Below are 11,625 nucleotides of genomic sequence, written 5' to 3'. Positions count from 1 at the left end.
TCAAACTAATATTTTAAGTATAAAAAAATTATCCGATAAGGTCTATAAGTTCTAACATAGCTACTTCTGCGACCCAAAAAGTATATCCCAGTAATTACAGCTTCATAAGTTCTGACAGATTATATCTGTTTAGAATCATGCAATTACTTGCATATTATTATTGTTGAAACAGTACTATAATATATATATATATATATATATATATATATATATATATATATATATATATATATATATTTGTTGTGAAAGGGTACATATATGAATTTATCTCCTTCCCATTATTGTACTACATATTCCAATATATAGCACGCCACAAACACTTGCAGCAAAGCTTTTATTACCCCATCACCGCTTGTAAGCAGTAGCAATTCGGCGCTCAGCAAGTGAGGTTACTTCCAGGGTCGACGCCGAACTGGCTGCAGTAGTCCTTGTAGTATCCGACGCGAGCGTTCATCGTCTCCGTGTTCTTACCGTCGCACTCGAGGTCGCCGTTGATCGCCCGGATGGTGGCTCCGAATCCTTGGCCTGACGTGATGGCCGAGTGGCAGTTGTTCATCCAGAACCACAGGGCGGCCTTGAAGGAGACGACGACGTCGTTGGCCACCGTCTCCGGCGCGTTCAGGCCGTCGAACCCGATGCTTTGCCCGGCGGGTCCGTAGTTGTAGTTCCAGGAGAGTTGGAGCGGCCCGCGGCCGTAGTAGCCCTTCCCCGCAATGCACGGCCACTCCGTGTTGTTCTCGTCGCAGTAGTCCTTCGACGCGCCATCGATCTCCTCTATGTAGCAGAAGTCTGCAGAGAAGAAGTAAGCATCGATGCGACAAGTACTTGAAGGAACGATCGCATGCGTGCACGCAAGTCGAGAACTCACGTCCGGTCTCGTGCGTGGCGTGGGCGAAGAAGGCGGCGATCTCGCGCTTGGAGTCGTCGGCGGTTCCGGTGTGGCCGAAGGTCGGGTAGGAGCCGGCTGCGGTCAGGAAGGCGTCGCGGGTGTAGAAGCTCTTGCCGGCGCACCCGCCGTCGGCCTGGCCGATGATCCCGTCGAAGAAGCTCTGCGTCACGATGTCGGCCACCGAGACGTCGTTGGAGGGGGGGGAGGAGGAGTAGCACGGTCCCGACTGGCACCCGTCGCCGCAGTAGTCGTCGCCGGTGCCGCAGTAGCCGTACTTGCTGCAGCAGAGGTCGGCAGAGCAGCCGCAATTCTGGGCGGCCACCGCGATGGCTCCGGCCAAGAGGAGGCCCAGGAAAAGCATCGTCGTGTTGTGTACCGCCATTGCTGGGGATGATGGAAGTAGAACACTGCTCGTGAGGTATTTATAGAGAGGGAGGAGAGGAGACGGATTTAATGATGGCTTGTCGAAGCCGGTTTGGTGGAGTATTCATCAGATTGACCAGACTTGGTTCATTCGAAACAACCAATCTTTGCATGCGAGACGTGAAGCTACCGGTCAACAAATTGCAAAAACAATAACGTGACAGTGACCGAGAACCAATGCAAAACAAGGCAACGACGTTCCGGAACTCCAAGTAGCCATCAAAATGTCAGCTTCTGCTACTTAATGTAGATCAAATTTTGGCCAAAATTTGACAAGGTCAATGCTGCACAGGGCAAAAGCCATCAAAGACTTCTTACTTAGTCCATCCATGCCGAACAGCATTTGACAACAACTTGCCAAAGTCATGGAGGCTCAATTCCCTTGCATGCTGGACCGTGATACGGAACTGCATCAATCATAAGAAGAAACTGCATTGCAGCAGTATATTATATATATATATATATATATATATATATATATATATATATATATATATATATAATAATAATAATAATAATAATAATAATAATAATAATAATAATAATATCGAATTTGGAATTAAAATGGAACCGATTCCAAAAGATTCTAATTTCGAACCGAAGTCAAAGAGTTCGTAGCTGACATGCAGGTTGGATCAATGAAAGAGTGATATGGAACTGCACTAATCAAACTTATGCATGAAGAAATTGCATTGCGGTAGGAGATGAAACATCACATATGTGTAGCTCGGATCCTTGTTTTAAAATGGGCGGTTTCAGTTCTATCAAATTTTGGAATCGAAAGCCATGTTGGTTCCCAACCAGAATTACCTGTTTTTATTTTTACCAAAATACTCTAGATTTGTCATTTGAAGGGGTATTTAAAGATTACCAAAATACTCTAGATTGTTTAGCTTTTTTTTTATTTTAAGATTACCAAAATACTCCAAATATTCTTATGTTGCTACACTATGAACTTTTAAATTATGGTAATCATCCAAGGTGATTGTTTGATTGAGTTATGGTTTATTTTACCCTTTCTGTTGTGATTTGGTAGGATTCAGGGATTGAGAGCTTCCAATGTTTCCATTGTGAGGTTCGAGGACCTGAAACCGAAATTGTGATCCAAAGTCAGTGATATTGTGTAGTAATATTAAAATAATTTATAATTTGGATAAGATTATAATACAAGGGAATATCATATTTTGAGTACTTGTTGGGATTTCTAATTAAGAACAAAAAAAAAAAAACAGAAAGCTGGATGGTGGCTTCGGAATGTGTTCCATGCCTCCATCGAGATTGTAAGCATAAGAATTATAATATATTATTATTATATAAAAAATTTTAATATCAAAATTTAAAATTAAATAATAATATATCTAAATTTACAATGTGTATCTTTGATATCATTTAAAATTTTTTTATTTAATCTATGAGCGTATTTTTTATCTAATATGTGAGCACATCGTTGTCACGTTCAAAAGTTATAGTTATGTGCAAAGGAATTAAACTTGTTTTCTCTTCTTTTCCTATGAACAATGAATATAGGGATAAAAGATATTTGAAAGAATGTCTATAATCTCTTATTGATTTGTACATGTAACTAAAGAATGATGAGAGAAAATCTATAATCTCTCGATAATATATCTATTTATCCGTATATTTAATCATTCTCATATTGTGTATATGGTCCCTAGGAGTTATTATCTATTTTGTAGATGAGAGCAAAGTGTCTAAAATAAATAATTAGAAGAGTCCATTTCATCAATGTCATCTCTTAAGAAATCATATTATAGTTGGACTTCCTTTCTATTGATCGATAACCATAATCAGAATCTAATCATATCCACAATATATTTTATTTAACTGGATAAGGCTACATAATCTAATACCAATTAATTAGTAAGATACAAAAGATTCAAAATAAAAAATTAATAAAATAATTTTTTTAAAGCAATTTTATCTAATTGGATTCTGAATTTTAAAAATCAATTATATATGCATAAATTTTAAAAAATACTAATAAATCGAATAAATATAATAATACAATATTAAGTCTGACTAGCTATACAAGTCATAGCGATTGTATGTCATTAATGTCATACTTCTATGTACTACAATAATGTTAATCCTTCGTCCAAAATGACATTTATAATTTATCTTATTAAGTTAATCATATCATCATATTCAATCATAATATGTATACATATAAATGTGAACAAGATAGTAAAAATAAATAACTTTAAATATGTAAACAAAAATATTAATTATAATATCTACTCAAATATGTATCATCATATATTTTATAGGTTGCTTATAAACCTAATGAACATGTTCTTTCGAACATATTAGGTTGTAAGTCCAAGTGAATGAATCAACAATTAATATAGTGAAACTCAAGTTATTAATTGACATTAATTATTTTTAAACTCATTTTCTCTGATCATCAAATACTTTATACCATAATATATAGAGCTACAACAGTAATTATCATTCTTAGATAATAAATCTATTATAATATGTTATAAAGTATATTCAGTGATTTGACAATTGAGTCTGACCACACCAAATCATGAGATAAAATTTCATAGTTATCAAACTTAATTAGTAGCCTCAAAACATGTCACAAAATCAGTTTCTATTGTTAATAATATAATAATATATTATTTTATTTTATTTATAAATTATCCCTTCAATTGATATAGATATAAATCGTAAAGTGGACTTCTTATTATCGAGACAATTTACATAATCAACACTTAAAAATACTATCATTTTAAGCTTTTATATATATATATATATATATATATATATATATATATATATATATATATATATAATTCTTCATCCATTCTAAATATTTTATTATTTTCTTTATAGCTTTTTAGTAGTTTTATTCTTGGATAACTCTAATATCTACCTAGTATTTTAACTACAAAATTGATATATGATTTGAAATAGGTTTAAGCATATAATATATTTCTAACTATGCATACATAAAGAATATTTTTATTTATTTATTTTTAAAGTGATTTAAAAAAATTTCTTATTTTATTAAAAAATTTTACTTTTATTATTAATAAGACTGTTTAATCCCATATTGATTAAAGAGTATAGGAACAAAGATATAGGACTAAACAGTCTTATTAATGATCCCCCTCGTAGGAGAGCCCGTGAGCTCCAAAAAGAACCTTTAAAGATAAATGAGACATTGTAGACTTATGAGCCCTTGGTTCCCATATCCCTCAACCAATATGGGACTAAATGGCTATATCACATATCAATCATCTTAAAATTTTTAGTAAAATTTTTTTTAGTTTAGTATAATAAACTAATATTAATGTTGGTAAGTATAATATTATTCATATATAAGACTAATATAATAAACTTGCTTCCACTAATCTTCAAATATAAATGTTGATCAATAGTATTTTTTTCTTAAATCTAAAAGAAGTAATAAAATCAAGAAACTATATATACCTTTGTTTAGAAGCTTGTTAAATATCATAAATAATTTTTTTAAATTTACATATCAAATTTTATATTTCTTTCATTTTCGCTTCCAATAGTTTAAGTTAACACATATAAATCTAGATTAGAAAATTTATTTTCAAATCCTTATGATATAATTCAAAATCATAATGAGTCACTAATATCATAATGATTCTTAACGGGTTTATTAAAAAAAACTAGAGAAAATATCTTATTATGGTTGATACATTCTTTATGAGTAAAACCTTTTACCATAAGTTTGATTTATATATTATTCGATATTGCTCTTTAAGTGAAGTTTATATAATAGACTCTTTTATAATTATTAGATAATTCGATAAGTTGTTAAACATCATTCTAACTCATTAATTTTAACTTTTCTTTTATAAGTAAAATATTTTATGAGTAAAACTCCTCTTAAATATACACTAGTTTATTTATATAATAAATTCTTTTATAAGTAAAATGTTTGATCATAAGTCTGGGTTTTATATCATTTGATATTATCTTTTGAGTTATATTTATATAACAGACTCTTTTTTATTTATTGGATAATTTGACGAGTTCTCAAATACTATTTTGGCTCATTGATTTTAACTCTTCTTTAATTGCATCGTATCATTTTTTATAATCATTACTTTTAATAACTTATAAGGGATTTTTTTGATTCCTATATCACAATCTAAGTCTTGTAGACATATCATATAATAATAATAAATAATAAGTTTTCTTCCCTTTTGAGATATTCTCAAAAATATTGATTGTGGTTTTCTACAAGATCATTGGCAGCAACATCAATATTATATGTGTTTACTAATGTTATTTTCTTATTTGTCTTTATCAAATCATTTAATAATTTGAGTAACAATAATATCTTAAATGATAAAACAATATCAATTAGTGTCTCATCAATATTAAGATTAAATTTTTGAGATTTTCACTCATTTGTTATTTCTAGGAATATTGCATTATTAGATTCAATTATTCTCGTACTATGATTATGATAATATAATATGTATCCCTTTGAATTATTCTGGATAAATAATAAAATATCCAAAAGTAATCTTTAAATCTATTTTTTATTTGAATTAATACCCTTAAATTTGTAGGATAATCCTAAAAATATAAATATCTTAAGTTGGGTTTTCTATCAATCCATAACTCAAAATAAGTTAATAGAATTAACTTACTAGAAATCTTATTTAATATATATATAACTAGAGCTTCTTCTCACATTGATTCGAGTATAGAAGAATAATTCATCATGCTCCTAATCATATTAATAAGAATATGATTTTACCTTTTAGGAATCCTATTTTGTTTTGGCACATTTGATAAATCATACCGAAAACAAATATCATACTTTTTCAAGAATCTAGCAAATATATATATATATATATATATATATATATATATATATATATATATATATATATATATATATATAAAATTATGATTGAGTTCATCATAAATATCATAAAATTTATTACCCTTGTCATATCTAATAATTTTGACTTTTCTTATCAATAGTCTTTTAATTTTATTTATGTATACCTAAATATGTCAATAGTCGTAAGACTACCAAGGGAAAAACAATATCTTGATAATTCTAAGTATAGAATCCAAATTTCTAAAATTGGAAGTATATAGTATGTATCCTAAATATCCATCAAATCGTCTTCAAGCATATGCAATAAGTACTAACTACTATCGCTTTTGCTTTAAGATAATTCATTGTAATTATGAATATTTCGATCTCTTTTTGTCTGTAAATTAAAATGAATCTCTATTATTAGTAACATATGTTGAAGTGTCAGAATCATACCAAGTAATAAAATAGAATTTCTATAACGTTTGATTTGAAACATATAAAAGTCAGAGTTATACATTTTTCTTTTGAACTAAACTCTATAGTCCTTTTTCACATAACATTTCTTATCACAAAAGTAGCATTTTATTGTAAATTTTTTTTTATGAGTTTATATAATATTTATAAACTTAGGTGATGTATACTTCAACTTTCTTTTATTATTACCCACTCCTTGAGTAGTACCAAAATATTATTAGTCTTTCATACTTTAATCTTAATTATTTCTAAATACATATACTAATCACCTTATTAAGTTTCACTTATCCTTAATTTTATTATAGTAAATTTTAAATGAGTCAAACTAGGAAGAAATAAAATTAATAATAAATTATAAGAGAAAAAACTCAACTACATTTATATTCTTGAACTTACAACTTTATCAAGCATATTAAAGATATAATCTTGAATTTCTCAAATACTATCATACTAAATTTCATTCAGTTCTTCCATTAATATGTTAGTCAATGACTTATCAGTAAATTTAAATTTATATTTAAAATATTCTAATGTACTAATTATAAATTATAATGAAGTCTAAATATTATTGGTAATTATTATAAAACTAAATCCTTAGACTTTTCTTGGTTAGTTATCTCAATTATTTATTTTACAGAATTTTTAGTAGTTAAGTGTATGATCCTTTCAACTAATTTGATCAAGGTCGAACATATATACTCAAGCTATTTATAATAATTTAATTAAAAAAATATAAAGATATATATAAGAATGTAATGAAAAAAGTACCATTGTAATATAATATTAATGATTTGAGTTATTAGTTATTGTTGAACTATTGATATCATATCTATTTTTATTTCACCTCTGGGTGAAATATTGATATGTCTACTATTAGCACAAAATTATTTATAAAGAATTGATACCATCCTCGTAGAATAGTATTGCTACCTTCTGATGGATATTCCAAAACAACATCGTCCTATCCTATCACATAATTATTCGAAGTATATTTTTCTTTAAGATTATTTAAATCTTTTAATTATGTGTATAAATATTATTTTTCTTAATATCATTTAGGACTAATTCTTTTATGTAATTTTATAAGTTATTGGTCTAGAAGTTTTATTATTATAAATTATATTTCATAAGCCTATTATCTTAAGCTACTTTGGTAGCTATTAATCAGATAAAACTTAGAGATATAAGTTATAATAATATTCATCAATTTTTTAATATAATTTATCTCAAGATAATTTATTAATAGAATAATAATTGTAATATGTATTGAACATTAATCAGCATAAAAAAAACTCATATGATAATTGTAACCATAATGAAATATTATTTTATAATTTTAATATATATATATATATATATATAATTGAATAAATATCCAAGAACAATAATTAAATTTTTATTTATCACATGTAAAATGTGTTGAATCTCGGATTTTGATGATAAAATCAATTGATGGGTTAATTGATCTAATCCATATTATTGAGTTAAGTGTGCAGGATTAACTACGATAACCAGAAAACACAAATCAAGTATACCGAAGTCAAGTTCGATGGACGTTTAAGAGTCCGAAGAATCGTCAGAGATGCTGCCGGAACCATCCAAGAAGAAATCGGGAACCTGTCGGAATTTTCGGAAGTTCGCCAAAGAGATCGTCGGAGGTTCACGGAGATCATCGAGAAGGCTCGGCTACTCGTTAAAGTCATCACAAGTTCGGGAGCTTGCTGGGAGTCCGAATACATTGCTGCAAGTGCATGCTATGCACAAGTTGTTTGGTTGAAAAATACATTAGAAGACTATGGAATTCACTTTAAAAACATTCCCATAAAATGTGATAATACTAGTGCCATATGTCTTACTAAAAATCCAATTCAGCACTCTAGAACTAAGCACATCGACGTTAGGCATCATTTCATACGCGATCATGTCCTTAACAATGATATTGTTCTAGAATTCATTGACACAAAGCATCAATTAGCAGATATATTTACAAAAGCTTTGAATGAAGACCAATTTGAATTCATTAGAAGGGAATTAGGTATGTTAAATTGTCCCTAAGAATAAACTTGTTTGAATGGATTTTCCATAATGTTTTTCATTCTCTCTCCGTTCCTCGGTGAATCCGATCCTTCTCTTTCGATTCTAAATGACATGTTAAATTATCTTATCATATCTTGAGTCAAACACCGCTCCCATCTGATCAAGATTAATGATTTTATGATATTTTGAATCTCAAAATTGATTTTGATGGCTTGATTATGAGTTTCAAGTTGATGAATTGAATTTGAATGGATTTGTATTCGAATTATGATCTTGACTTATTGGAGTTACTACTTGAAACTTTTTTCTTATCCCAATCTCTTCCTTGTACATCTATAATTTTTGTTATTTATAGAAAGAAGAGATTTGATAATATGGATGAATGCTAAATTTTCCTTTAAGATGAACTCTGCGTAAATATTTTAGCATACTTAATTTTGAATGATAAAATCTTTGTATAATCAATGATAATATGGATGAATGATGTATGATCAATGATAAAATCTTTGAATCACAAATTATGTGCTTCAAGTATCATTCCCTTTTTGTTGATAACAAAAGGGGAGAAAACTGATGACTTGTACCATTTTGATAGCATGACTTATATGATTTGCAAAAGCTTGTGTGATATGAATGTCTTATATGCCTTGCAAATTCTTTGAGAATATCGCAAGATCGATTGATCATATTGAAAGCATGTCTAACATGTATATCATAAAATTCATGTTGAAATTCTTTATCTCCTGTCGTAGTAAAAATTATCTCTTATCATTCGACTTGAAAATGATTTTCATCGAAGTTTTGTATTTACTATTGCTTAATGAGAATAATGATAAGTTCTACGGTTAGAACTTATCGGTTTATGCTTGAATTCAATGGATGAAATTCAAGTGTTTTCATCTTCTCATAATATGGCATATAGATAGGGGGAGTTATGTTTAACTCCGTCATCAATTGATTGTCATCATCAAAAAGGGGGAGATTGTTGAATCTTGGATTTTGATAATAAAATCAATTGATGGGTTAATTGATCTAATCCATATTATTGAGTTAAGTGTGTAGGATTAACTACGATAACCAGAAAACACAAAGCAAGTATACCAGAGTCAAGTTCGATGGACGTTTAAGAGTCCGAAGAATCGTTGGAGATGCTGTCGGAACTATCCGAGAAGAAATCGGGAACCTGTCGAAATTTTTGGAAGTTCGCCGAAGAGATCGTCGGAGGTTCACGGAGATCATCGAGAAGGCTCGGCTACTCGTTAAAGTCATCACAAGTTCGGAAGCTTGCTGGGAGTCCGTCGGAAGAAGTTCGTCGGAAAGCTCACCGGAACAAGACTCGACGTTCACGGTTGAAAACTTGTTTAGGATGTTTTTGTGTTATGTAGTTCACTTATAATTAGGATTAGGATTAAGAGATAATCCTATATCCTAGTTAGGGGCCAATTGGGCCCAAAATTAGACTTGGTTTGGGCTAAATTTGAAGCCCAACAAGTGAACCGAAGGGTCTGGCGGTGGCACCGCCAGACTGGGCGGTTGTACTGCCCAGCACCCGAGAGCTGGGCGATGGCACCGCCCAACACTGTCAATGTTTGACAGTGATAGGCGGTGGCACCGCCAGCATTGGGAACCCAAAGAGAATTCAAATTTTGGAGCCCAAATTTGAATCCTCTTGAGGCCTATAAATACCCCTCAAATCTCAGCTGAGATCATAACTTTTTTAGCAGCAATTGTTTGAGAGAAAGGCCTTAGAAAAGTCTTAGCTAGTCTTGTTTTCAATTTGCTAGTGTTCACCTCCTTCTTTCTTGCTGAAAATCTGTAAGAGAGTGAACCGCTTGTAAAAAGTTGTAAGAGGAGTATTCACCCTTCCCTTTCAAGAGATTTGCTAGTGGAAGGTGGGAGTCTCATCAAAGAGGGGCCTCGCAAATGGATGTAGGTCACATGACCGAACCACTTTAAAAACGACGTAATCTCTGGTTTGTATTTCATTACTGCTATTTACATTACTGCAAACCTTCTTACTTGCTTTATTTCCTCATTACATTTGCTGCACAACTTTGCGAATACGCTTTCAAGTTAAACACTTCCAATTCCGATTTTTATCGTACGAAAGATTTGTCGAAACCAACGTTTTATCCGCTGCACTAATTCACCCCCCCTCTTAGTGCCACTCCGATCCTAACAAAATGTTATAAATATACCATATAAGAAAATTATTAAAGAAAATCATAATTTATAGTTTCTTTTTAAAATTTCATATCAAACCCTTATACTAGTCAACTTTATTTAATTAGGCAAGCTCATAATTGGGCTTACAATTGGTATCAAAGAATAGGTTCTTGAGATCAAATATATTATATTTATTATTTTTGTTTATAATTTATGAATGATCCCTATTCTTTAGTGATTACGAAGAAGCAATGGTTGCCGCCGACCTTATTGCATACAGTTAGCGAATCTGCTAGCGGTAGAGGCTGCGTTGGGTAGCATGCATGCTGCAGCACAACAGGTGGCACATGTACGTGGGCAATCGCGCCCAGGTGGTGGCCAGTTGTGCATAGGCGACGGTAGCTGTGTAGCAATAGCTGCACGCACGGGTAGCTGTGCCCAAGCAATGGGCACGCGTGAGTAGGAACCGTCATAGGGGCTGTGCACCCCGCGACGGTAGCAGACGCACGCGGGCAGAGGCAGCCCCACGGTGCAGCGGTAGCGTTGCGGTGGTAGGGCCACGTGCGGGCAGCAACAGCGTCGCACGCGTAGGTGGCAGCGACGCTGTAGTAAGGTTTTGGCAAAAATTATAGCTTTGCCCTAGGGTTTCCATTTGGTCAAATTATAGTTTTGCCCTTTTGTATTTTATTAATATCCTTTAATTATTTTTACAATTCTACCCTTTATAAATCTCATAATTCCAATTTATATCTATCAAATATTTATAGTTTTACCCTTATAAGATTGAGAATTT

General features: G+C 31.4%; 1 protein-coding gene across 1 annotated transcript; it reads right to left on the bottom strand.

Annotated features, from left to right (window-relative positions):
• Window positions 1–255: 255 nt before the first annotated feature.
• Window positions 256–1,301, bottom strand: LOC135674108 (chitinase 6-like). The gene is made up of 2 exons (XM_065183580.1): window positions 869–1,301; window positions 256–789 (listed from the first exon to the last, which is right to left on the bottom strand). Exons 1-2 carry the CDS (start codon window positions 1,269–1,271, stop codon window positions 377–379), a joined length of 816 nt encoding a protein of 271 aa, XP_065039652.1. The 5' UTR covers window positions 1,272–1,301; the 3' UTR covers window positions 256–376.
• Window positions 1,302–11,625: the final 10,324 nt, after the last annotated feature.

The sequence above is a fragment of the Musa acuminata genome, chromosome BXJ1-5, assembly GCF_036884655.1.
Source record: "Musa acuminata AAA Group cultivar baxijiao chromosome BXJ1-5, Cavendish_Baxijiao_AAA, whole genome shotgun sequence".
NCBI lineage: Eukaryota > Viridiplantae > Streptophyta > Magnoliopsida > Zingiberales > Musaceae > Musa > Musa acuminata.
This window is presented reverse-complemented; position numbering and strand designations above follow the sequence as displayed.

What these genes read in the sequence shown, in the direction of transcription:
- LOC135674108 (XM_065183580.1), bottom strand. Translation starts at nt 1,271, where the DNA reads ATGGCGGTACACAACACGACGATGCTTTTCCTGGGCCTCCTCTTGGCC. An exon ending in CGCCACGCACGAGACCGGAC is followed by an intron (nt 790 to 868) that starts GTGAGTTCTCGA and finishes TCTTCTCTGCAG; the next exon opens with ACTTCTGCTACATAGAGGAG.